At 41.7% G+C, this 27,880-nt stretch overlaps 2 protein-coding genes, 1 long non-coding RNA gene and 1 pseudogene across 8 annotated transcripts in view; 2 read left to right on the top strand and 2 right to left on the bottom strand.

The window, feature by feature from the left end:
• The window catches only part of LOC138161824 (zinc finger protein 665-like), a 33,793-nt gene extending 20,820 nt beyond the window's left edge, over positions 1–12,973 (bottom strand). For 5 of the 6 annotated variants that reach the window (XM_069088785.1, XM_069088788.1, XM_069088786.1 and 2 more), the window contains exon 1: positions 1–4. This exon is cut by the window's left edge and continues 61 nt beyond it. Coding sequence is in view for 1 of the 6 variants with exons in the window: in XM_069088789.1 (XP_068944890.1) it covers positions 4,171–5,491; positions 9,839–9,934; positions 10,444–10,570; positions 11,516–11,563 (1,592 nt within the window). In the remaining 5 variants the exon portion in view is untranslated. Of the gene's footprint in view, positions 5–4,170; positions 5,492–9,838; positions 9,935–10,443; positions 10,571–11,515; positions 11,604–12,758 lie in introns of those variants that run through there. The other variant, XM_069088789.1, reaches the window with a different exon arrangement.
• Positions 7–3,111, top strand: LOC138161831 (uncharacterized). Its single transcript, XR_011168481.1, has 2 exons — positions 7–638; positions 1,369–3,111. It is a non-coding gene; the product is annotated as an uncharacterized lncRNA (long non-coding RNA).
• Positions 12,974–14,233: 1,260 nt separating the features above from the next.
• Positions 14,234–27,267, top strand: LOC138161826 (zinc finger protein 2-like). Its single transcript, XM_069088792.1, has 5 exons — positions 14,234–14,457; positions 15,346–15,409; positions 17,100–17,226; positions 19,333–19,428; positions 23,034–27,267. Exons 1-5 carry the CDS (start codon positions 14,249–14,251, stop codon positions 24,170–24,172), a joined length of 1,635 nt encoding a protein of 544 aa, XP_068944893.1. The 5' UTR covers positions 14,234–14,248; the 3' UTR covers positions 24,173–27,267.
• On the bottom strand, positions 18,701–18,793 carry LOC138162008 (U6 spliceosomal RNA; annotated as a pseudogene).
• Positions 27,268–27,880: the final 613 nt, after the last annotated feature.

Below are 27,880 nucleotides of genomic sequence, written 5' to 3' on the forward strand. Positions count from 1 at the left end.
AGTCAATGGGCGTCCCTAGCCGTTCCCTGGACTTCATTTCCCAGAAGCCCCAGCGGCACAGTCTTCCCTGAGCGCTCCAGCCTTCAGGCCTCTTAATCCCCCTTAACCCTCAGGAGTATGGCTTCGAAACTCGAGACTGCGCTCCACCCAGTTAGCCCCGATGGCCGTCTGAAGGCTTCTCCGCAGCCTCTTCCTCGATCCTCTCCACCCTGTTTTCTGTTCTCGTGCACATGCTCCTTCCCGTGTTGCCTAGAAGTGAGGCAGATAGGGGCTGCCTCGGGGTCCGCAGGACTGGAGTTCAAATCCTGTATCAGACACTTCGCTAAGGCTGTTTCCTCAAGTGCCAAATGAAGGCGTTGGGTTTGGTGGCCTCCAAGACTCTCCCCTGGCCCTAAGTCCCGATCCTGCGGGCACCTCCCGGTAGACGTGTCCAAGGCATCCCGAGCTCAGGCTGCCCAAAGTGGACCCACCCCGGCCCCTCCCTCTCCCCAACTGCTGTGGCCCTCGAGATGCCGCGTCCTTCCCGGCGCCCAGGACGGCACATGCCATCTGGACCTTTTCTTAGCCCTGTCGGAAGCCACCCTGGCTCTGGGGTGGATGGCTGTCTTCCAGGTGAAGTCAGTCTGCTAAGGACTCCGGTGAGAACCCCCCCGGCTAGGAGAGAAACACCCTCCCCGCCCCCCCATTGTCCCCAGACAACGGATTTCCTTTTCCTTCTTAGAGGTGGCAGCGGAGGCATCCTTGACCTCCTGAGCATATGAGCCAGATTTCAGACAGCTTTTCTATGAGCAGGGGACCTCCCAACTTGTAAATCTCAGCAGGAACAGCATCAGCGCCAATTGCTTTGCCACAGGAGGGGAGCCTAAAGGCGTCCAAAACCTCTTCTTCATTTGGAAGTTTGGCCAGAGAGGGATTGATTTCAACCTGAGGTAGATGGTTAGTGACTTCAGCATTGATTGATTGATTGACGATCTGTTGAGAACACTATGGAAGTGTTCAGCCCATCCCTTCAGGATCATGTCCATATCACTGATCAGTGTGCCTTCATCAGCACTGAGTAGTAGAGATGTACCCATAAATGCTGTTCAGGGCATCATAATGCATTTTGGATTGTTGCCTATTAGTGTAAAACTGAATTTGATTTGCCTTCCCACTGACTCAAGAATCCTGCATCTCCCTGAGCTTTGCACTTTACTTCTAAGGAGTCAAATGCTGCCTTCTTAGAGGCAGATAGACTTTCCTGCCGGTAAACCCTGAAGGGAGCCAAAACATCTGATCCAGGAATCAGGTTGGTCCTAGATAAGTTTGCTCCGGGTTTTCACTATGGTCAGTCAGAAGTAATTGGTCTTGTCTTGGTTTTTTCCCTAGGGAAGCGACTGTTATCAGAGCCTTCTGATATCCTGTGATCCAGGGAGGTACCCTGTTCTGCGATGATTGCCAGATGTTCGCTGCCTTTTATACATTTTTTGATACTATACTATGGGACCTGGTTATCTTCAAGGCCTAATAGTTGACATCATTACTACTAAGAAAACCAAGTGACCTATAATTACCTTCTTTAACTTCTCTAACTTTTTAATTAACTTTAACTGCTTGACAATCACTCCTGGACCACATTTACACATCACACTTTCTCTGGCTGTATGTCAGTTTAGAGCTGGCTTAAGAAACCACTCAGATATTGCTACAAAGTCTTGTGAAGTTCTCCATTTTTTGTTGTTTGTTTAGCATCTTGTGAACCACTGAGCGTCTCTCCTTCCCCCTTGCATCAATTTAAAGGATTTCTTTATTAATTTAACAATTCCTAATTAAAAGAACTTAAGGGCAAAAGTACATTTTAACTGCCATCAGGGAGTTTTTCTAGCTAGCTGGTTACAAGAGGAATTAGCAGTTGTGGTCTAGAATCCTTTTAGTCTCTTATTTAGCAAAGTGAAAGTAAAGAAAATGGAGGGGAAAACATTAATTTATGCTTTGAGTTAGAATCATGGCCATAAATTTATCTAATTACTCTGGAGTTTATAAACAGATTAGTTATAAAATAGTCCCTTTTTGCCCAACTGGGGACCTTCCTTTAATGGAAAGAATTTAGGGGACAAATCGAGGCAGATTTGCCACTCTGCAGCTTGGAGAGATTTAGCTCTGGCTTGGAGTATTTGGGGGTGGACCCTGTGGGGAATCCAACCTCCAGTGGCTGGTGTCCATGAAGAAGCCAGGGGCACTTTTTTTTTGCGGTCCCTTGCAGGGGCCAGCCTAAGGAAATGGTAATCCCTGTTTCACCATCCTATCTAGGGTCACCATAATGTGGAGTCCAAAATTGTCCCTTCTACAAGAAAAACCATTGAGAGCCATTAACTATTTATTAAAGGGATCGGACCCCTTCAATGAATGGGTTCTCAGATGTTCCTCATGATCTGAGATGCCCCCTTCCCCCTGGGCCTTATTTTTATAGGGCTTGATACCCACATGATACAGAACAGCTACAGTAAAATACAGAAAAAGTTGCTTAACCTTTGTTTGCCTAATCCACTGGAGAAAAAAATGGCAAACTACTCCAATATCTTTGCCAAGAAAAACCCATATGCAGGCATGAAGAGTCAGATATGACTGAACAACAATTTATTTAAACATTACGCTACTGTAGAACATTTTACATTCCACTTATAATGGCGCAGTTACAATGAAAATTTCGCAAAAGATACATTTTGAAATTTCTGACAATACCATCAGAACATCTTGCAAATAATGAATTACAGAGTCAAAGGACATGATTATATTATATATAAATTTTACTCACTTAGATTGCCCTCCATAAAAAAGATTCAGCAACAGGCCTGTTTTTCCACAACCCTTGTCAGCATTCCTTACATGTAGCTTGTATTTTTTTTGCCAATTTGGTGGTAAGGCAGTATCAATATTGTTTTGAATTCTTTAGTGATTATTAACTTTTCCCCTTTCAAAAAAAAAAAAGCCTTTTCATATTCTTTGACCATTATCCATTGTTACTTGTATATTTCACATGTCAATTTTTTTTACCTGTGATGTTTGTCGATTTTCCTAGTCTTCTTTTTTGTTCTATTTGTGGAATAGAAAAAAATTCTCTCATCTCCACAACTAAGACCAGTGCCTTATTTCATTTTCTTCCTTCTAGGTAAAGTTATTTTCTGGAACTTACTGTAATACTCCCTTCAATGATTTCTTTTATTTCAGTCCTTATACTTTTATATTTTTCCTAATGTGGGTCCTATATATTTTTAGATATGTTAACTGCCAAATAGTTAATGAATCTTGTTATCATAAATGTTGTGTGTGTGTGTGTTCCCCACACACAGTCTTGATCTCCACTGCTAGAAAGTAGGAGTTAAGAGTACTTTGGGTTAAGCTGCTATCCTATAACCTTGTTGATTCCATATACCATCCCTATTGATTTTTTAGTTGAAACTTACTTCCTTACATATGCTACCATGCCATTTGCAAAGACTTCTATTTTGACCTCTTCTTTATTTTTTACCTGTCTAATTAAACTTGCTAGAGCTTCCAATATGATGTCAAATAAAGGTGACAAGAATCAGGATTCTTGTTTTGGAGCTGCTTTTATCACATGCGCTTTGTGTTGGCTTATGCTGGCTCTTAGACTAAAATGCTTATTTCAAAGGACCTGTAAATGTTAATTTTCCTAGTGTATGTAGGTGCAAAAATACTTAATAAAATATGAGTTAATAGCATATGGCAACACACTAAAATTACTAACAAGTGGAAGGAATTACTGATAAGGTATGGGTTAGATTAGGTCACCTCTGAGATCTTTTTTAAATCTCAGACACTGAATGATGTCAAGTGGTTCACTATCAGAAATTGACATGGTTTTGTCAGTGAAAATAGCATCAAAGAAACTACATTACCATCTGCCTTGTCGCTTCACTCTAAGAACCACTGGGGCTTTCCATCTGACTTGCACCTAAAACTTCCTAGATATGTCTGTCTCCACCTATCAGAATATAAGCTCCTTGAGAGCAGGGGTTGTCTTGATTTTCTATCTGTCACCTCCTTCCCCTTTATAAAAACAGTGCTTTAGACACAGAGACAGTGCTTAAATGCTTTTTCACTCATTCCTCACTTATTCATATCAAATAAGGCAATAACTACAGTGGAAGTCTTTTTCCCCATCAAGTACAATCCATGGTTTTCTCTAAGGGATGAATTCTCTGATGTAGACGAAGGTAAGATTTCCGACTGAAAACTTTTCCACACTGATTACATTCAAAGGGCTTTACTGTGGCATGAATTTTCTCATGTTCAGTAAGATTTCCCCTCTGGCTAAAGGATTTTCCACATTCATTACATTTAAAGGGTTTCTCTCCAGTATGAATTCTTTGATGTTTAGTAAGATGTCCTCTCTGGCTGAAGGATTTCCCACATTCATTACACTCATAGGGTTTCTCTCCTGTATGAATTCTCTTATGATCAATAAGGTGTCCACTCCGGCTATAAGATTTCCCACATTCATTACATTCAAAGGGTTTCTCTCCAGTATGAATTCTCTGATGCAGAGTAAGGCAAAAGTTGTTGCTAAGAGATTTTCCACATTCACTACATTCAAAGGGTTTCTCCCCAGTATGAATTCTCTTATGTTCAGTAAGCTGTCCACTCCAGCAAAAAGACTTCCCACATTCATGACATTCAAAGGGTTTTTCTCCAGTATGAACTCTCTTATGTTCAGTAAGGTGTCCACTCCGGCTAAAGGATTTTCCACATTCATTACATACAAAAGGTTTTTCTCCAGTATGAATTCTCTTATGTTCAGTAAGATGTGCACTACGGCTAAAAGACTTCCCACATTCATTACATTCAAAGGGTTTTTCTCCAGTATGAGTTCTCTTATGCTCAGTGAGGTTTCCTCTCTGACTGAAGGCTTTCCCGCATTCACTACAAGGAAAGGGTTTCTCAGCAGTATGGATTTTCTTATTATTTGTAAAGGATGAGGTGTTTCTAAAGACTTTCTGACATTTATTATCATTAGATGCTTTTTCCTCAACAAATTTTCCATGATATTGATTAAGACCTGAATGATAACAGAATGACTTCCTACATTGATTATATTTGCAAATCTTCTCAAAAATAATTCCATGATGCTTAATTTGGTCTGAATATTGTTTAAAGTTTTCTACACATTTATCATATTTATGCAGACTTCCTTCTGTATCAATCCCTTGTTGGACAAAAAGGATTGGTCTCAGGCTGAAGTTTGTTTCAAATGTATTACATTCATCATTAATCTTAGTAGAATCTTTTCTGGGGGTGACTGTCACTTGATGGGACTGCCTTTCCTGGTAACGCTTTTGTTGATTTAATTTGAGATTACATTCCCAGACTTCTAGCTTGGAAATCCAGGAACTACTCTTCTTGGGTCCTTCCTCAAAGGGCTCTCCCACAGAAATGCTCTGTGTTGAAGATGACTTCATGGTTTCACAACCAATCTCCTGACTAATGGATGCTGAACGAAAGGGGAAAAGAGGTCAATATTAATCTTTCTTTGTGCTGAAAGGAAACTGCTTTACAGTAAAATTTAGATTCTGTTTCCTCTAAAAAGAAAAATGAGTAACATGGAAAATATAGAACAAACACTGGTGAGATTAAACAAAATTCTAGATATGTAAGAAGACAGAAACAGCACCTAGATACTTTAAACTTTAAGTATTCGTATCCAAGACAAAATTAATTATACTTAAAAGGAGCTGAAAGAACATATTGATGCCATCAAAGTACCGTTGTTGTTAATCTTTGGGAAAATGACAAAATTTACAGTAAGGAGAAACAATCTGATTCCGGAAGCTGAAGACAAGTAAGCCTAATGTCAATCTTTTGACAAAATTTATTAGCAAACATATTTATATACATAAACCCACACACACACAGACCCTCATTTTCTTAAATGATTAGATTTCTACACTGGCCAATTATGTGGCTATTGTTTATTTAAATTTCAGGCACCTTTTTTACATATTCTTTCAATGTATTTTTTTGGACAAAAAAAACCAATATAACCCCAATAACTGTATTAGATAACACTATAAGTAAGTAGTGAGCTTAATCATCTTATCTTTAAAAAGAGTCCTGGATAATGGACTAATGTCAACTGACCTGGAAGTCCCCAATGTGATCCTCAAGGCTTCATGCATGGCCCTGTCCTATTCAGCATATTCATCAACAATTTAAATGAAAACATAAAAGCTTCCCTTAAGAATTTTGCAGATGACACAAAACTGCATATGCGTTCAGTTTCAGATATGCAACATTTTAGGAAGGATATTAATCAACTGTCATATTTAGAGGAATGCTATAAAAACCCTATCCTAGGAATGACTTGAAGAAATGGCCATGTTTAGCCTAAAGACGTCTTAGGAGAGAGGTTATTTTCAAATATTTCAAAACCTGCCATGTGATTTTTACCTATGGTATAAAACTATGTTCAATATTTTCAGTCCCACAGTAAGGCCCACACAGTGATACAAAGAAAGTCACTATGTGCGTAACAACATATACCTTCATGCCTGGTCAATGAAGAAGGAATACAGAGCACAAAGCCATCGATCCAATGCAATGCTGCAGGCACACAAATTGCATAAGCCAAACAGATATTTTGCTGATGCCTATTATTTCCTTTTGGATTTCTGGATTCTGTGCCAAATTTCTTGAACTTACCATTTCATCCTCCAGAACCTATCTCTGGATCTGGCATTCACCTGTTTGACTGTGCTCAGCTTCTATTGCAGTCTCTCCCCACTGTTGACTGGACCAGGCCATTTTTCCTCAGAAAGAATCTTTTCTCTTGGTCTCCTATAACTGACTGTCTTAATCCAGTAGAAATTAGCCCAAGAGGATCCAACAATATCATCTATTGCGTACTCCAACAATTCTTTCCTTCTACTCATTGCTCAGACAATAGCCTAAGATACTTCTTGTCCCTGGAAGCATCCTAAGCTGCAGGCTCCAAAGACCTTGTTGTTATAGTAAAAACTGAAGGTGATCTCCCCAAACTATGCTATCAAATGGGCATTTGTAGCCTTGTAGGAAACCATTGGGCTGTTCTAGAGACAGATAAAGGCGCTCGGCCTGTCCAGGCATCTCAATGACTCCCTAAATCCTTTCACTGCCCAGTAAAAGGCTCTTCCAAGCTTTCTAGCCCAAGAAAGTCATTCGTCTGTGGCCATTCCTGGGGACTCCCCAGGGTCTGGGTTGGGACGACTTTCTTTGTTATGTCATGCTGTATGAGATGAGGAAGCATTCAGTAAAAGGGAGGTGAAAGTCCTTGTCTCCCTGCCCTTGTCAGATCTAGAAGTCAGGTGCAGATCTGGGGGCCATATTTAAGGAAGGACACTGACAAGCTGGGACATGTCCAGAGGAGGGTGATGAGAATGATCAAAAGACACACACAGTTCAATTTGGAGAAATGGGGATTTTCCCCAAAGAAGAGAAGACCCCACAAGGAACATGGCAGCTGTTATCAAGCGTCTTAAAGGCTGTCACTTGGAAGAGGCTTGTCCTGCTTGATCCCAGGTTGCAGATCTAGGCACCAAGTGTGGAAGTTACAAAGAGGAAACAGAAGCCATGAAAAGCATTGGAAAGGCTTAAGAAGGCTCAGGTTGGAGAAAAGAACCTTGTTCAGATAGAAGACATGTAGACTGCAACATGCTGACTCATTTTAGCTGCATTTGACTCTTCATGACCCTACTTTGGATTTTCTTGGTAAAGACACTGTATTTTGCCATTTCCTTCCTTAGCTCATGAGGAACTGAAGCAAACAGGGTTAAGTGACTTGCCCAAGGTCACACGGCTAGTAAGTGTGTCAAGTGTCTGAGGCCAAATCTGAACTCAGCATGAGGGGTCTTCTCGGTTCTGAGCCCAGTGTGCCGGGCACTATGGCGCCACCTAGTGGAATCCTGTGGGGAACATTGCTAGACATGGAATTAGAAAAATGCGATTCAAAAGGAGTTAATGTAGTTGCTGTAGGTCATGCTTGCACCTGTCATCAAAAAGGTTTTAAAGAAAACTAGATCAAGAAAAGGGACAATTTTCCAGTTACAGCCCCCAAGCTAGATACCACAGAGAATATCTACAGCGAAAGAAAAATAGTGGTGAGATGTCCAAAAATTCATAGGAGACAAAATTTTTTTAAAAATGTGGAAGTGATAAAAATCCATGTCCTCAAACACCTGTATACAAACCCCAAAGGTTTAGAAAACAAGAAAGGCCTAGAGGGCCAAAGGAGGCAAATGTGAATTCATAGCAGTCGCGAAACTGAGTGGGATAAAAGCCATGATGCTATAACATGGGGTGGGTGGAAATCAGTAAATAGAGGAAGCACAGTGTAGTGGTCAGAGTAAAAAAGACTTGGGTTCAAATCCTGCCTCTGACACTTACTACCTGTACGATCCTGGGTAAGTCCCTTAATCTCCCTGGGCCTCAGTTTCCTCAACTGTAAAACAAGACAGACTAGATGGCCTCCAAAAGGCTCCTCCCAGCTCTAAATAAATGACCCTACAGTAGGTAATGGGAGGGTGGAATAACAATGCCTGTAAGGTAGGTGACAAAGTAAAGGATGAAGAAGACTGACAACGTGTGGGGCAGAAGATCTGGAGGAAGATCAATGGAGAGAACAGATACCTCCTAATAGAGAGAAAGAGCAAAGAGATGAGGAGACTGGGAGACCACCCACAAACTGGGCACCGAGGGATCATAGGGTAGCGATAGAGGCCTTTAACTATCCAGACATCTGCTGGAGCTTTCTCTGCCAAAAACACAACAGATAACAACTTCCTGATTTGCCATAATGATAATTTCACCCTTCAGAAGATGAGGAACTAACACAGAATAATTTCCTTACAGAAACAATTCTCACTAACAGGAAAGAACTGGTTGATTGTGTGGAAGTGATGGGAACGGGGGTGGGAGATGTAACCACTCCCTCTTAGAGTTTGTGACAAAGCGAGCAAAAAGTCAGGCCACGTCTGACTAAAACTGTAGTTTTGGAAAGCAAATTCCCAAGGATTCAGGAGAAAGGAGATAAAATCCCAGGGCCTAAACGGGATGGGGAAAATAAGCCTATGAGGGATGGTAGATGTTCAAGAATGAAATTCTGAAGAAGAAAAAGGTAACAATTCCAATAAGGAAAAGTGAGAATTATTTTAAAATAAACCTGTTTAGGCCTATTTACAGGAATAGGGAACTCGCCAACCAACTTAAGACTTAAAAAAAAATGTACAGAAGATAGAAGCAAGGTCAGGTAACAAAGGATGAATATATACTGAAAAAGCATAGCACAATCTCGTCAAAATGAGGAATGCTGAAGTTTTGAAACAGCTGCTGGTAAGAGAAGTTTAGCACAATAAAAAATAGGGCAGGTTTTTTCTGCACCTCTGCTGGTTCAGTACCTTCTCGTGGTGGAAGGAATAAGATTGGTGCTGGGGACAGGACACTGACAAGAGAGAGAACCAAATTGCTCAAGGCTTATTTTATCTTCACTTTTTTTTCTTTAAAGGCAAATCATCTTTTCATTGAAAATGGGAAAACAAGAAGACCCTGTCAAATGATACTAGAAACTTGAATAATAATTCTTTTGCTCATGTCCCCATAACCCCTGATTGGGTCCATTTCCACATCAAAAACACTGGGGAGTTGCACAAGATGCTATCCAAGGCCTCTTCTGGATCCACCAAACTGCAAGTATATGAATAAGTTATTGCAGGCAGACTGAGGCCTGGGGAGAGCCCCTAGTCCACCATTAAGTCCTGGACTTCAAAGCTCCTTGCCATGACCCCTAACCTGGTGTCCATTCACTTACCTGGACAAGTGTCTCTTGGGACTTTTCTTCCTAACATCCATGGTACAACACCTCTCTCCAAATGGGAGATCACCTCTGGTTTGGAAACCGGAAGCCCTGCTCATCGGGAAAAGAAGTGGGAAAGTGCATTGACCAGGGCCATCTCTGCATTCAATCCCAGTCCCCTTCCTCTTCAGGAACTAAAAAAAAAGGTCCAGAGAGGGTTGGAGAGGACCTCGTAAAACACCCAAGAAATAAGTAAAGGAGGGTCACAGGTAATTTGTCCTCAAAACTTAATCCTTGATATGAAGATGTGAATCTTTCATGTCTCTGATTTTCTGCTCTGGTGCCTTAGTAAGGAACCTTGGATGTGGAGGAACAAAGAATGGTAAAGGTGCAGCCTCAGAGATGTTACCATAAAGCCCTTTACTCAGTTATAGAAAACAAAGACCTTCCACCCAGAAATAAGGAGCAGAAACAACTTCCCTTAGTGCGAAATGGTCTGGGCACTGCTCCACATTACAGCCCAAAGTCTGCTAAGTATCTTAGCAGCCATGGCCTCCAGCCACGTGAATATACAGACATTCCAACGTACAGATTCTGAGACAGAGGAAAGTGGACCTCACCCAAGGAGACCAGATTCCTGTAGTTCTCCAGCATGACATCCCTGTACAACAACCTCTGAGCAGGCTTCAGTTGTCTCCACTCTTCCTGGGTAAAGTGCACAGCCACATCTTTGAATGTCACAGATTCCTGAAACAACAAACACACATTCCTGTTCATCCAAGGATCTTCTCTCACATGCATCTTGGGAAGACAAGTCAGCCAGGTGTATATGGTATGGTTTCCATAATACTCAGGGTTCTAAATATTTCTAGTCAATTATCTCCTGAAGATAAACATATTTAACTTTGTCTCAGACTTGCTAGTATGTTGATGATTCTGCTCTGTTAATGGCACCCTATCCAAGGGAACCCCAAATGAGTCCTATATTTTTTCCATTACTTTGAGTGTTAAGAGTCAAACGTCCATTAATTTGCCTTCACTAAATCCTTACTGCTAAAGAAAGACAAAACTGAAAGGTGATGTCTCCCCAAAGTCATAACTCCTAAGAAGGAGCTCCCTGAGAAAAGACGGGTTTACTTTTCTATTCTTATCTACTGCTTTGCACATAGAAAGTGCTTTTTTTTTTCTTTTTGGAGGGCAATTGGGGTTAAGTGACTTGCCCAAAGTCACACGGCTAGTAAGTGTGTCAAGTGTCTGAGGCCGGATTTGAACTCAGGTCCTCCTGACTCCAGGGCCCATGCTCTACTCACTGCACCCCCTAGCTGCCCCTGAAAGTGCTTCTTAATGGATGCTCATTCATTCATTCATTCCACTTGGTACTATCTTTCTAGTGAAGCTAAACATTCCTTGTCCAAAAAGATGGTCACTTATCTATCTTTTGGATGGCCACAATACCTATCTCAGCAATGAGCATGCCACAGACCAGAATGCTTTAGTGAATTAGCTAGGGTCAGGGAGGATGAAGACTAGGCAAATAAGAAGCATATCTCTAGTCTCTTGGGTTACAGCAAATGACAAATGAAAGCGTCCTTTTCTGAGATTCTGGTTATCATTTTAAAAAAGAGCCTATTCAAGAAAAGAATTTAGCTTTGAAAAATTAAAAAGAAAAAGAAAGAAGAAACTCCAACTCACTTGGCACATGGCTGTTAGAATCATAGGGACCATTCCTTTCTCTTCCATACTTCTTTCTTCTAGAAGAGCAAATCCTTCAAAAGGCAGGCTTGTAAAAGAGAAAGGAAACTTTAGAAAGACCAGAAACGTGAACATACTCATAGATTTAGAGCTGGCAGGGGCCTTAGAGACCTTCTAGTCCAACTCCCTCATTTTACAGATGAGGAAACTGAGTCCCAGAGAGATAAAATGACTTGCCCAAGGTCACAGAGCTTATAAGTAACCAAGGCAAGATGTGAGTCTAGGCCCTCTGACTCAGATCTAGTTCACTGAAATGCTCATACTTCAAATTTCTAGAGAAAACAGCGAAATGATCACAGATGTTCAGTTAGAAGGAACTTCAGGAAAAATCCTCATTTTACATATTAGGAGTCTGGAGTCATACAAGTGGTAAGCATAAAGGCCAGGCTACAAATACAGAGCTCCTACCTATGTACTATGTAGCCTGTGGGAATCCATACATCTTCCACTTCCAGGATGAAAGAAAAAGGTTACAACTTTGCTGCTTGGATAGGCTGAAGACATACAAATTCCTCAAGAACAGCCGTAGACCAAAAACGCCGGCTCTCCTTTTTCTCTGGGGCAGAGGTTCAGCTCAAAGCAACAAGCATGGAAAGCTATCTGGGACTTCATCAATCCCCAAAATCAAGACTCAGAAGTAGGGAGTCGGCCTGGCGCCAGGCTTATCTACCAGGAAGAATCTTCCCACGCACCCACCCATCCATCCATCTACCCATCCACCCCACCCATCCATCCATCCAGCCTGGAGGAAGGAGTTTGAAACATGGAATCAGAATGGGAGTGTTGCAGAAGAAAGTGGAGGAAAGAGAAGGAAAAATGAGGATGGGGAAGAGGAAAAAGGGAAGAGAGGGAAGGAGTGGGGGAAAGAGAGTGGGAGGAGGAAGTCAAACTAAGGAGGGGGCGGGGGGAAAGATGGGCTCCTCGGAGGCACGAGGTGGTGCGGGTGAGTCAGCCCCGACCAGGAGTCAAGATGACCTGAGTTCAAATCCAGCCTCAGGCACTTATTAGCTGTGAGACCCCGAGCATGTCACTTAGCCCCGACCCGCCTGTTTCGGGGACAATACCAGCACCCTCCTCCTGGGTCGCAGGGAGGCTCGACTGCGGGAAGGCTGGTGAAGAGCGGCGTAAATGCTAGTTATTATTCGGAGGAGGCAGGAGCTTCTCGGGAACCGCCGGTCTTTACCTTAGCCCTGCGCCTGGCTCGTGCAGGCGCTAGATCAATGTTGCCTGATGGCTGACTGAGGAAAGGAAGGGAGAAGAGAAGGGGCGGAGAAAGGCCGGTCTGGTTCCCGGGGTGCTGGGGACACCCCAAACGGTCCCGAGGCCGCACGCAGTCCACTGGGTAGACCACTAAGATCCGAGGGACAAATGGAAGCTGAGGAGGAGACGGAAGTCCCGCCCAGGCGACTCGTGTTTCCGGGAACATACACACTACCCTTTGCCTAGTCCGGCGTCCGTTTCTATGGCAACTGGCCGGTTCCCTCCTCCTGGGCGGACAAGAGCTGTATGCAGTGGTTTCTGGGAAATGTAGTCCCTAGACACAGCCGCTGCTGCGCATGCCCAGGGAAGAACCTAGGCAACCGCTCAGTTAAAAACCCTGACTCGCTTCCAAGTTCGCGGAACTTCGAGAACGCGGTTTCGAATGCCAGCTCTCTTGCTCACATGTGTCGTGACGTCTGAAGACTCCCTTTGATCCCTGGGCCTCAGTTCTCCCCTTTGTAATTAGCAGTTTTGGACTCGATGCTCTCCGAGGATCCCGTGAAAGCCTCGCTCGGGTGTAAATTGAGGCTCGAGGGGGAGGGGGCAGAGGAGAGGGTAGCTGGGGAAAGCGGACTTCAAGCAAGAGTAGGACTTTAGTGGAGGCTATTAGCTGCTTCCCTTCCCTGCAGGCCCCCGACCACATTTTCCGTTTTGTGTTTCTCTCCCTAAGGGCATGTCACTGAACAGTGGTTTTCCGAGTTTTCAGCTTCAAAGGCTATCTTTTGAGTTCGAGTTCCTGGTTCTTTAGTTATCAGCTGCCCAATGGGAGGTGATTCCTGCCATTACGGTTCTGGAACCGAGGAGAAGAAAGACATCCCTGGGTGGCCAGAAGACCTAGACCTCAGGAGTTTCTCAGTTCTTTGATGAAAGTAACATATGTGTTCAGCAGGGGCCACAAAGCTGCTTACCTTTGTCTTATAATGTGATGAGCAACTGTTTATTTTCTAAATTCGTCCTTAAGAGGCTTCCGAGTTTTTAAGTATTTCTTTTGTGATGGAAATAAATAGCTGTCCTATGCTCGGTACCCATTTTTGTAAGAGTGCTTTCTAGAAGGAAATGTGTTCATTCATTTGGGGGGCACATCTTAAACAAGAGTCATTCATTTTCCTAGGATCTCCAGGATGGGGAACCTAATGAAACAGAGCTGGAGAAATGCGGAACTCCTTTCTTTTAGGGACCAAGTTCCTTCAAAAACCAATCAGGACCCTGCTCTGGAGCCAGACTGCCCCCAGTTGGGGGTGGGAGTGATTTACAACTACGTGTGGGATCCAGAAAGGGCCTCTTGAAAATTAATCTTCCTGCACCACATGCGGTAAGGGAAGGTCTCCTTTCTCAGGACCTTTCTCCCTTCCCCCTAGTTGTTCCAAAGCATGCATGCCCTCCTCACTCTTAGTCAGGCTGCCATATCTGGGCATGCGCAAAAGCTGCTCTTGGACTCAGAACTACCTTTCCCAGAAGAACTTGGGGAGAGAGAGAGCTTTTCGGATGAGCTTTGAGCCTCGTCGCTCACCGTGGCTACAAGGTATGCCAGCCCGAGTCGGGGATCAGGACCGGAAATGGCTGCAGGCAGCACTTCCGTCTCCTCGTTCTTCCTCTGGACAGTGTCCACCTGCACCAGTGAGGTATGTGTCCCTGCAATGCCCCTGGGATCTTGTCTCCGCCCTCGCCAAGCTGAAGTGCAGGCTCTTTCCTCTTCCCCCTTAGTACTTTCTCCCTGCCTGCTTTTCCTCCTGCGCATGCCCAGAACAGAAGACAGAGGCCACCTCAGCCCTAGCCCCTCTGGAGACCAGTCCCGGTGGGGCTGCGCAAGTCGCCCCGAAAAGGGCAGAGCTGTCTGGGTACTTCCGGTCCGTCTCACCGACACCTTTCTCTTCTCCCCTCCCCCACGACCCGTTCCTGCATTGGTTTCTCTGGTTTGATCCTGGCCTTAAAGACTGAAGGAAAGAAGGACCCTTCTCAGCGGCTTCTGGGAAATGTAGTGCTCAGGCCCGCAGGGGCTGCTGCGCATGCCCAGGAAAGGGCGCTTCCTCCCCTCCCCCTGGGCAGCAGAGAGGCGGGGTGTGGAGTCAGGACCGGGGTTCGAATCCTAGTTCCTCTACTTTTATTTTCTGTGGAGTGATGGTTTGCCCCCTCCAGCCCAGTTTCCCTCTCTTCACTCAAGGGCAGTGACTAGGAAGGGGAAATGGAGGCAGGGGCAGGATTGGAAAGGGGGCCTCCGGGGGACGTCTGGGCTCTCCCCTTTCTGTTTGGGAGGGGCGTCTCCCCGGGACTGCTGGGCACCCCTGCTGTCAGAGGCCACAGGGGCAGCCGAGGGTGACGGTGGGTGCGGACCCCGGACGGGCTCGCGGCCTCTGTGCTCCCCGAGCTCCCGGCCGCCGCCCCCCGTGTCCCTGGTGAGGTGCTGGCTCCGGGGAGCAGAGGCCCTTGGCTTTCCCTGTGTCCCCGCAGGGGGCCCGGGCCGTGGTGCTCGGGGATGCCGGGCTCCATCCTGTGTCCGCTCTGATTCCCAGCTCTTTCCTGAGGCGCTTATTGGCGGAGAAGATGGGCCCCGGGATCCCAGCCGCCAGCTGCCTGGTGAGTCGGACTTTGCTCTGTAACAGCCAAGCTGTGGCTTCAAGGGTAGACACGGTCCGTGCAGCCCAGGAAGCTGGAGCCCCCAGGGCTTTGGCGCCCCTCCCCTCCGCTGCTGGACTTGGGTCCTGCTCTGCGCTCAGCGAGGGACCAGACCCTCCGACCACTGTCAGAGGGAGCCCCCGCGTGACCAGCTGTGGAGTGGGTAAACTTGAACATTTCCATCTATACAGGGTAGAAGAAAGAGACTTGCGTCCTAATCATCACCCTGCTATGCACAGGTGTTTGGTTTGGGGTTTTTGTTTAAAGGCTGCACCAGTTTTGTGTGGCAGCCGGCACTGCCTTTGCAGAAAGAGTTCTTGATGGAAATACACTTGGAATTGGATTAAATTAATAGTAAATTATTAATTAAATTAAATTGAATTAAATTAGCCTTTAGACTGCAAAGGATGGGTTAGGAGGGGCAGGTGACGTATCTTTGGTGGGAAGCACCCCAGCCAGCCTCGGCAGATCACGGTAGGGTTTACTAGGAGATGAGAGTGAGGACGCAGCTAGGTGGTGCAGTGGGCAGAACGCTGGGCCCAGAGTCAGGAGGATCTGAGTTCAGATCTGACCCCAGACATTCACCAGCCTGTGACCCCGGCCAAGTCATTTAGCCCCTGTTTGCCTCAGTTTCCTCATCTGTAAATGAGGATAGCGGTAGCCCCTACCTCCCAGGACTGTGGTGAAGATCAAGTAAGATGTTAATTGTAAAGTGCTTAGCACAGAGCCTGGAATGTAGTGAGCACTATGTAAATGTCACTTCTTTTTGATGGGAGCAGACGGGAAGCAGACATGCCTCATGCAGAGGGGAGAATGAGAGACCACATTTTAGCGGTCGTGAGGACATTGAGCCAGGTAGATGTAAAGGAGCTAAATTTGTTGGTCTGGGTAGGACTTGGAGGGAAGCTGAGTTTCAGGGGCCAAGAAGAGGAATGAAGTTTGGGGGATAGGACTCCACACTGTTTGTTCTCCCAGGAGATGGGGAGGGTGGGAATGGGTTAGATTTGAGGAGAAAGAAAGGAGTCGAAATGACAGGTGCACTGGGGGTTGGGGCAGAGGCAGCTGTTATTGTATGAATTGTTCTCATGATTCTGCTTATTTCATTCTGCATTAGCTCCTACAAGTCTTCTCAGATTTCTCTGAAATCAACTTTTCTGTCACTTTTAAGGGGCGCGTTAATGTCACATAACATTTATATGCTGTCATTTGTTCTGCCTTTCTCCTGGAAAAATAGACATACGTAAAGCAGATAAACAGGAAAACTACATTATGCTTAAAGAAAACATCTCCAATGAAATAATAACAGTATTTTACTTGTATGCACTAATGATATAGCATTTATTAAAATATAACACAAGGGAAAAATTAATCAAATTACAGAGAAACATATGCAACAAAACCATTTTGATCAACAAGTTGTAGCCTAGGTGAGAGTCCTAATCAGTTCTGCTAAGCATTAAGGCCCTCCTGACTGTGAATGTACTTACAAGTTTGAGACTAAAGTATTTTAAATATATTTGTTTTGGAATTCTCAGAATCCTGAACACTGTAAGAATCAGTCTTCCTGTAACTGGCCAACTTCTTGCCTCCCCTAAAGAGTTCTGTGTAAGCGGTCATCCCTGGTTGAGCAGGATTCTGTTGGATGTTTCAGGAGTCAGTGACATTCAAGGATGTGGCAGTGGCTTTCACCCGGGAAGAGTGGCAGCACCTGGGCCCTGCTCAGAGAGACTTGTACAAAGAAGTGATGCTGGAGAATTATAGGAATCTTGCCTCCCTGGGTAAGAACGACTTTTCTCTGCTGTGATTTAGAATTTTCCCATAGAGATGAGGGAGGGGGCAGGATTGGAATTCTCAGTTCCTGGAGCCTTTGGGGAGTTTCTGTAATACTTGGCTGACTTATTGGTATGCGGTGAGATTCAGTAACACAGGTGATCTCTAGGCTCTCTGAGATCAGGTGACTGGGTGTTTCTGTTCCTGTTCCCAGGTGCTTTGTTTTTTACACCTGGAAAATCATAGCTTAATAATTCTGTCCATGTGGGCTGCATCTTCCTCCTTCACTATTTCACTAGGTCAGAAATTTTTTCCTAAAGCACCAGGGCAGATTCCTGAAGATATAAAATGTTCTCATTTCTTTATTATTTTATAAATGAGTTTTTGTAGATGTCATTAGGTTTTTTTAGATCATCATAGTTTTATCCAGCATCCCTCCCACTTCCCTCTTCTAGAGAGTTAACCTATATAACAAATACTATTTTTTAAGACCAATAAAGATGAGGAAAAAAATCGGGATAACTGATCAATACATTGAAAAAGTCTCAAAATCTTTGCAGTGTGTTGTGGACCCTCCCTACTTCTGCAAAGGAGGGTGATGAGAGTGTCTTCTAATATGTCTTCTTTTAAGATATACTTGTTCTATGTGATTTGGCAACAGTTTTGATTTTTTTTATGTCATGACTGCCATGATCTAATATCACAGATGTATTTCTTTCTAGTACCATTGTTATAGTCACCGTGTATACCGCTGTCCTGTCATATTGCCATCGTGGTGCAGCTCACTTCACTCTCCATCAGTTCACGTAGATCTTTCCACCTGTCTCTGTATTCAGCACGTTCATCACTTCTTGGAGCACAGTAAAATTCCATTATATTCACATACCATAATTTGTTTAGCCATTCCTCAGTCAGTGGGCATCTGTTTTGTTTCTAATTCTTAGCCATCACAAAAAGAGGTGCTGTAAGTGAGGACTTGCTTTTTATCAATGATCTCCTTGGGGTATCAGCCCCGAGGTATGGGAATCTCTGGGTCAAAGAATGTGGACTTTAAAAAAATTACATTTTGTTTTTTTCAAATAACATGTCAAAACAATTTTTAACATTCATTTTAAAAATTTTGAGTTCCAAATTCTCTTTTCACTTTCTCCCTCTCCTGCCTCCTCCTTGAGAAGGCAAGCAATTTCATATACATGTATAGTCATGCAAAACATAGTTCTGTATTAGCCATTTTATAAAAGAAAATACAGATCTCCCCCCCCAAAAAAAAATCCCAAGAAAAATAAAATAAAAAAATAGTATATTTCAATCTACATTCAGATTCCATTGGTTCTTTCTGTGGAGGTGGAGAGCATTTCTCAACGAGTCTTTTAAAATGTCTTGGATCATTGTATTGTCGAAAATAGCCAAGTCATTCACAGTTGATCATTGTACAACATTGCTGTTACTGTGTACCATGTCCTCCTGGATCTGCTCACTTCACAGAATATGGAACACTCTCATCCTTGCACAGGGGCCATGCTAATCTTCTCTGTATCGTTTCAGTTTTACTACGTGTGCTGCCAAAGAGAGCATGTTATCATTCCTTTATCGAGGATTAAGTCATGTAAATTATTTTTCTTTTCAATTCCAAATTCACTTTATAACACATTTCCCAAACTTGCATGGAACATAATCCTATGGAAGTCCTTTCTATAGCCTACTGGGCCTTCCTGGTCCATTTTTTCCCTGGTGTGGAAAAAAATGGTATTTAAAATAACAGCTTACATTCATACAGAGCAGTAAGGTTTAGAAAACACTTCTTATATCACTTTGTTTGATCCTTTCAAGTGCTTAGTTCAGTGCCTAGCATGTAGTAGGAGCTTTATTAACGTTTATGGATTAATTGAATTGCTTGATTACAAGAATCCTGTAAGTAAGTAGTGGATCCTCACATTGTAGATGAGCAAACAGGCTTTCAGAGGGCACTGACCTAGCTTCTTGTCAAGTGAGATTTAAACCTGTGTCTTTGCTGCCTTCTGTCAGCATTCTTCCTGCTTTGACACCATGCCTCTCCTGGAAAAAGGGCAGATTGAATTCTGAAGTAACTTTCCTGTATTTTTCCCCATGCACAGGGCTTCCAACTTCCAAGCCAGATGTGATCTTCCAGTTGGAGAGAGGAGAAGCCCCATGGGTTCTGGAGGGTAAAGGGTCTGGATTCATATGTTTGGGTGAGTAGGTGAAACCAGGCAGATGGAAGGTCCTGCTGAGCTGTTCCTTTGAGGGGAGGAGGGGTGGCACCTCCTTTGAAATGTTGCGCCAAGAGGTCTCCTCAAAGTCTCCCAGACCTATCCTTCCCTGAGCTTGTCTCCCATGAGCTTATACACACATTCATCCTCATTTCAAGTAACCCGAGTTCCAGAAGATTACCTGAGAAAAGAACCTAAGAAGTCATAAAGTATAGCCCTGTAGTTCAGAGGCAAGTAAACAGAGACCCAAAGAGACCTGACCCACCCAAGATCCCGAAGCTGACAGATGGCAGGATTGTGCTTTGAACTGCAGGTCATGATGCCATGTGTGACACCACTCACTGTATTTCCCTTCCCAGCCTCAGAGAATGTGGTTCCTACATCTAGACGATAAACCCTCTCTATACCACAGAGCCCCCTTTTCCCTGCCACCCTCTGGAATTTTATTCCCGCTCCTAAATCCTTATTCTCTTTCTCACTTCATGTTTTATATTCCTTCTCCTTTCAGATATGTATGTCTAGCATTCACATATCTGTATCTATCTATCTAGATCTGTATTTCCATCTATATTCCTGTCTTCCTAGATAGATGGCTGTATAGATCTCGAGATATATAGGAATCATAAATCTTGGCTGTTTCACCTTTCAGTTTCTTATATTACCTTCATTGATAAATTCCTCAAACACATCATTCATATTCATCCCTCAAAGTCCTGCAGTTTGAATTTTTGGGGGCTAATCTGTGGAAAATGCTTTTAAAGATTACCTTTGATTTGTGACAGTAATAATAATAGCCTACATGTATGAAGCCCCTGAAATTCAGAAGGTGTTCAAAAAATTGAATTGGGAAGGCATCTCCTTTAATTTCCTTTGTGCTGCCAAGATTACTTTTCTTCTTGAAGCTTATTGTGGTCTAAGGTGTCAGATTTTGATCTAAATCCAACTGCTAGACTGAAATGGCCTCTTAGACAACATCTGCCTCAATAAACTACAAATAAGATGACCTTTAATAGAGATAAGTATAACGTTTTACTCTAGGATTAAACAAAATTAGCTTCACAAGGACAAGTTATGGGATGGGTAGGAAGCAGTTCATCTGAAAGTGATAAGGGAGTTGTACCATACTATGTAGTCCAGTAGGAGAAAACAGTGTGAAGTGTCAGCCAAGAAAGCCAAGGTGCCCTTGAGCTCCATTTAAAAAGATGATGTGTCCAAGAACATAAGAACATGATAGTCCCACTGAACTATGCCATTGCCAGACCATGGTTTTGACCATAGCTTTTTAGGAAGGACATCAATAAGCAAATTTCCTGTAAGATTTATGGGTAGAGGAAGAGTTTATGACCAAACAAGAGGTAAAAGGGTTCATGGAAGGTAAAATGGAAAATTTTGATTACATAAAATTAAAAAGCTTTTGCACAAACAAAACTAGTGCAGCTAAAATGAGAAGAAAAGCAGGAAACTGGGGGAATATCTTTGTAGCAAGTTTCTCTGATAAAGATCTCATTTTTCAGCTATGTAGGCAACTACCCCAAATTTATGAGAATAAGAACCATTTCCCAGTTGTTAAAGGATCAAGGCATATGAATAGACATTTTTCAGAGGAAGATATCAAAACTATCAATAGTCATATGAAAAAATGCTCTAAATAGCTAATAATGAGAGAAATGCCAATTAAAACTACTCATAGTTACCACCTCATAGCCAGTAGATTGACTGACAAACAAAAAAGGATGACAGATGCTGGAGAGGAGGCAGTAAAATAGGAACACTGATATACTGTGGGTGTAGCTGTGAACTAGGCCATCCATTCTGGAGAGCACTTTGGAACTGAGCCCTAAAAACTGTATACCCTTTGGCCCAGCAAACCAGTACTAGGTCTCTACCCCAAAAAGATCGAAGAAAAAGAGAAGGTACCCATATGTACAACAGCATTTATAAAAGCTTTTCTTGTGGTGGCAAAGAATTGGAAACTGAGGAAGGGATGCCCATTAATTGGAGAAGAGTTGAATAAGTTATAGTTTGTGTATGTGATAGAATACTATGGTTTCCAAAAACTCAGGAAGACACGAATTGAATTGAATGGGGAGAACAGTCTATACAATGACAACAATATTGTAAAGATAGTCAACTGTAAAAGACTTAGCTACTGATGAACACAATGACTCGGCATACTTTCAAAGGATTCATGATGAAAAATGCTGTGTCTCTCCAGATGGAGAGCTAATGGACTTAGTGCAGATTGAAGCACATATATTTATTCTTTTTCTTATTTTTTTCTTTCAAAACATGGCTAATGTGAAAATTTGTCTTATGTTATTTCACATTCTGCTGGGTTTTGTATTTCTTACCTTCTCAGTTTGGGGAAGGGAAGAAAGAATCTGGACTGAAAACAAAATTGAATGAAAAGCAAACAAACAAAAATGGAATTGGGTGCCACCTTCAAGCAAAAGGTGGTAACAACTTGTCAGGTCTCTTGTAGAGGACATTCTTTTTACAGCAGTGGAGGAGACTAGCTGCCTTCTAGGACCTCTTTTAACTCTGAAACTTTATGATGCATGGTGAGGAGATTAAGTAACTTATCTTCTCATGTCGTCTTTGGGGTTATTAGGTCATTATAATCAATTTCCATTGTGACATCATCATTATTATTATTGGCTTTTATTATCTTTGCCAAAACATAGGATTGAGGTAGAACATTAGAATTATTTTATTTGTTTCTTTTATTAATATTTTGGAGCAAGATTAATTTTTATTAGTCTCTTGATGGATTTCACTGATCAGCATTTTCTTTACTAACTACTTATAAGTTATCTGTTTGTTAAGACTGTAGAACTTTGCTAAATCTCGGTACCACAGAAACCTCTAGTTTCCAGGATCAAACTTTTCCCCATTTCTGAAAATTGTGTTATTATTCTTTTCTTTTCCTCTCATTTTTTAAAGTCAGTGTTATGGTTTGTTTTATTTAACTGTTTATTTCTTTTTTTAAAAATTAGGTGGCAATAGAACACCAGCCCTGGAGTCAGGAGGACCTGGGTTCAAATCCAGCCTCAGCCACTTGCCACAAAAACTAGCTGTGTCACTTTGGGCAAGTCACTTAATCCCAATTGCCCTCCAAAAAGCAAAAAAAAAAAAATTCGTTTTAGTTTTCAACATTCATTTCCATAAAATTTTGAGTTCCAGATTTTCTCCTTCTCCCTCTCCTCCCTCCACTCCAAGACAGCATGCAATCTGATATAACCTCTACATGTAGATTCATATTAAACATATTTTCACCTTAGTCATGTTGTAAAGAAGAATTAGAACTAATGGAAGGAACCACAAGAAAGAAAAAACAAAAAAAAGAGCAAAGAAATTGTTTTATATTAAAAAAATTATTAATATTTACCTGCCATCTACAGTTATTTTGTAATCCATTTGATACCTAAAACCCACTAAAGTAGCTAGGTACTCTGTTATTATTTCGTTATATATCTCAAGCATCAAATTATACCTAGTTATATTTGTTCTATCTATTTTCTTTTTGAGTAGAAACTTTCTTCCAGCACAGAGAATAGTGAAGATTGACCCTTTTTCCTTTCTTTCAGAGTTCCTTAGTCAAGAGACCATGTATGAAGCAATGAAGTCAGCCCCAAAACAGGGCATTTCTCTGGAAAAGTCATCTGAAAAGAAACTTAAGACAAATGGTCCCTGGGATAGCAAAGTAGGAAAAGCCTGGGAATGTGATATCAGATTAGAGCAACAGAAGTCTAACCAGGAAAGAAAATCCAGGCAACAGACAACTGTACACAAAAAGACATGTGCTAAGTTTAATTCTAATGAATCTCATATATTTGGAAGTTTCGGTTTTGGGTCAAACCTCGTTCCACAACAGGAAATTCATAAAATTAAGAGGTTTCAGAAATGTGGTACATATGGAAAAAATGTCAAAAAATATATAGATCCAAGTAAATATGATAGACTCTTTTCCAGGAAGAAGCTACGCAGGAAGTCATTAAGTTACCCTTCAGACTTTATTCAGCCTCATAAAAAACATACTAAAGAAAAACCATACGAATGTGGGAAAGTCTTGAGGAATAGTAAATCTCATAAAAATTGTCAGAGAATTTACATTGGACAGAAAACCTATGAATGTTATGAATGTGGGAAATCTTTTAGCTGTAGGAACTACATTACTATACACCAGAGAATTCACACTGGAGAGAAACCCTTTAAATGCAAGGAATGTGGCGAATCCTTTACTTGGTATAGACAGCTTACTGAACATAAGAGAATTCATACTGGAGCAAAGAAACCCTTTGAATGTAATCAGTGTGGTAAAGCCTTCAGTTTAAGTTCTGACCTTACTCGACATGAGAAAATTCATACAGGAGAGAAACCCTTTGAATGCTATGCATGTGGGGAATCTTTTACCTGGCCATCACAACTTACTGAACATAAGAGAATTCATACTGGAGCGAAGAAACCCTTTGAATGTAATCAGTGTGGGAAAGCTTTCAATCGAAGTGCACACCTTATTGTACATCAGAGAACTCATACTGGTGAAAAACCCTTTGACTGTTATGCGTGTGGGAAATCTTTCAGTCGTAGTGAGAACCTTACTCGACATGAGAGAATTCATACTGGAGAGAAACCCTTTGAGTGCAAACAATGTGGGAAAAACTTCAGTTGCAGAAGCTATGTTAAAATACATCAGAGAATTCACACTGAAGAGAAATCTTTTTAATGTAATGAACACGGGGGATCCTTTATCAGGCACACTTAATTTATTGAAAAGGATAGAATTCTTTTGCAGACAACCTATTTGATTATAATAAATGTCGGAAATCTTTTAGCCACAGAACACAGCTTACTGTAAGTAAAGATTTGCACCAAATATTAAGCTTTTGAATACAATCAACGTGAAAAAGTCTTTAGCTACTATTATTGCCTTGCTCGACTCGAGAATGTTCAGACAGATGAGATTTTTGGCATTGTAGGTAGTTGAGTATCATGACATCATAGATTTAGGGCTAGAAACAACCTTAGAGTCAAGTCGTGGACCCTTTTGGAAATCTGGTGAAGCCTATGAATCCCTTTTCAGAATAATGTTTTAAATGTATAAAATTAAATACATAAGATTGCAAGGAAATTAATTATATTGAAATACAGTTATCAAAATTTTTTTCAAAAGTTCATGGACCCTGCTTTACAGGCTAATCTAGTCCAACCCCCTATTTTACAGATGATGAAATCAAGGCCCAGAGAACTGAAATGAGCTATTTGGTGTTACACGTGTAGTAAGTGTCAGAGACAAGCATTTGAACATAGCTTCTCTGACTCCCAGTCCAATGCTTTTTCTCCCTACTGTGCTGAGTCCATCTATTAGAATTTGTAACTGGCCAGTTAATTCCTCTACAGTATCACTGATAAGTGGCCATCCTACCTTTGCATAAAAGCTTCCATTAGAACCTTCCAATTTTGGACACTTCTATTGGAAAATTTTTCTTTATTTCAAGCTTTAATAGCTTTCAACAGAGTTCATTACTCCTGTAGCATTGTGCAAATAAGCTGCCAGCAAAATGATTTTGTTGACATGCAACAAACCTCGAGGTGTTTTTTTAATATTTCTAAATTTTTTAAAATGTGCAGCACATCCTTCTTTCACCACAGTCATTTGTTTTACATGATTTAGTGTTGCAGTTAACAAGATTTTGACACATTCTCTAATTCATCATGAAACCATTCTTTTTCCCATTGGATATCAACTATACCTGTAATGAATAGTTTATTTTCCCAAGTCTATCTTTATTGTAGCCCGTAGTTTTCAGTTGGGTTTAAGTCATGGGTTCCCAGATCATTGGAAGCAGGGTTATATCCATCTCTTGGAGAAATTTCTTAATCTCATTATACTTGGCATGGTGCAAGTTGAGTTTGTAGTATTAAGTCTCCATTTGGGAATTTTGTAATTCTGAACTATTCTGCTTCTCAGTATAGCAATGATTTTATCAGAGTTCATCAATCTCTTGGTAAGGTAAGACTTCCAGGTGCTCGAGAAATCATGAAGATGTTGATACCTCATAGGTTTACCTAGACTTCTTCAGAAAATGGTTTTGGCAAGTTGTAGTTTATCAATGTAATGGAATACTGTTGTTCTATAAGAAATGCTGAGCAGGTAGGTTTCAGAAAAACCTGAAAAGACATGAACTGATGCTGAGTGAAGTGAGCAGAACCAGGAGAACATTGTACACAGTAACAGCAACATTGTATGATGATCAACTATGGTAGACTTAGCTCTTCTCAACAATACAATGATCTAAGACAATTCCAAAGGACTCATGATGGAAAATGCTGACCACATCCAAAGAAAGAACTATGGAATCTGAATGCAGATCAAAGCACTCAAGTTTTACTTTTTTTTTTATTTTTTTCTTTCTGGTTTTTCCCTTTTGTCCTGATTCTTCTTTCACAACATGACTGATGTGGAAATATGTTTACCAGATTGCTTACTGTTTTGGGGAGGGAAGAAGGAAAGAAAATTTGGAACTCAAAATCTTACAAAAATGAATGTTGAATACCATGTTGACATGTAATTGTGGGGATAACACTATTAAGTGCAAAAGAAAAAGTGGTTTTGGTATAGCCGTGAATGAAAAGGTACTTTTTTTCAGTAAAAATGATGATTTTCCCATCTTCATTATTCAAGTTTTTATATTATCTTGCTGAAAACAAAAATGTTTTTCTTCAGAGCACCAGTTAGCCCCTAGGTTATTTTTCAGGTGATCTTTGTGCTGTTCTAACTTAAAGATGTCGATGCCAGTTACATAAATTGGAAGGTGATTACCATTTTTTAAAACAATCAATAATAATTTATAAACATCTTAAAAAAAAATTCTGTCAGGTCCCATGTAAGGTTTACCTTTCCTCACAGAATCTTTGTGTAAAGTAAAATTGTTGTTTTCTTCATCCTAGCTAAATGTGTTTCATTTTTTCAGATTTAGGAAGCTATCATCAAGGTTCTAACCCAACTATACAATTTAAGATTAAATATATGAGTTTTAAGAATTTTCTTAATTCATTCGAATAAGGAACTCTGTCAGAGTCTTTGTAGACCTTCCTTTCTTCAGATATGGAACCTCAGCTTTGTTTGTCATCACTCTTGTATCCAAATGAGACCATTTCGAAGGAGTTACAGATTCCCTCAGGAATGCCACGGCTATTCAACCTCCCCCAATCTGCACTTCCCAATGTTATTAATATCATCAAGTTGACTCTGTCTTGTTAATATTCAAAGAGAGGCATCCTCTGCCTTTGGTCCCCCTGTTTCAATACTTGCCTCAGAGAGTTTTGTTCACAACCAGGATGAATTGGTGAACACTCCTGTAGTACCTTGTAATGGGAATGCAAATTTGGAAGATCTTCCCTGCCCCTAGGCTAAAGTGCACCAGAAGCCTGGGGTGGGAGGCTTGTTTTTCAGTAGATACTTTTTGATTGGCCAGTGAGTCAATAAGGTTGTTACGTTTTCTGAGCCAGGAGAAGGCTATATAAGCCCTGATGTGTAGCTTTGTTTTGGGACTCACTTTGAGAAGTGTTCTGTGATTTGATCTGAATTCTGGAAAGCCGTTGTTGAGAGTCCCCCGGCTTTGAAAAACCCAGATGTGGAAACCCAGATGTTGACTGGGTATGGATGTAATGGCTGGACAGTTTGGAAATCTGTCTACTTGATCTGTTTCTGTCTTGATAATTCTGCCTGTATACTTTGAAGTTCGGGGTGCTGACCATTTCCCCTGAACAAGGTAAATGATATATGTCTGACTGATTAAAGTAAGCTTGTTAACCCATTTTGAGTTGCTTTCCTTTAACAAAGCAGATCCAAGAACCTGTGGTGGCGGCAAACCCTTAGGACGCTTGGGGTGCTTGCTGCTACATACCTGACCCCAAAGCTCTTTCCGTGGTACCTGTTAATGTTGCAGCATTCGTTATGACCTTTGGACACAACAGCATCAGCTAATGTGAGCCTCCCCTCTGCATCTGTATTATTGACTTCTGTCGTTTTTTCTATTCTTCACTTTACCACATTTCTTCATTTGTTTGACTTCCCACTGGACATATTTTTATAAAGCGGAGCCAAACCAGTAAGATTAAGTGGTGAGTTTAGAGTGGCTGCCATATTGATAGTTGCATATATAGTTGCTTCCCCTGTTGTGTGATTTTCATTTTCAACTCAGCTTTCTGCTTCAGTGAAATTGCTCATTTCATTTTAGTCTTGAATGGTCTTTGAGATGCTTGACTTCCCCACAGAAAAACCACTACAGTCTCTCTTAATAGTCACTTAAGTATGCTGTTTAAGAACTGTAACCACTGCATGTTCCTTTGGAGAAATAGCTGTTCTTAAAATCCACAGAATTGACACATCAAAAAAACAATGAAACGTGCTTGTAAGGCATGAAATCCA

The sequence above is a fragment of the Petaurus breviceps genome, unplaced genomic scaffold (assembly GCF_028583685.1).
Source record: "Petaurus breviceps papuanus isolate PSGF00001 unplaced genomic scaffold, PetGlider_PUasm1.0 185, whole genome shotgun sequence".
In the NCBI taxonomy this organism is placed as follows: domain Eukaryota; kingdom Metazoa; phylum Chordata; class Mammalia; order Diprotodontia; family Petauridae; genus Petaurus; species Petaurus breviceps.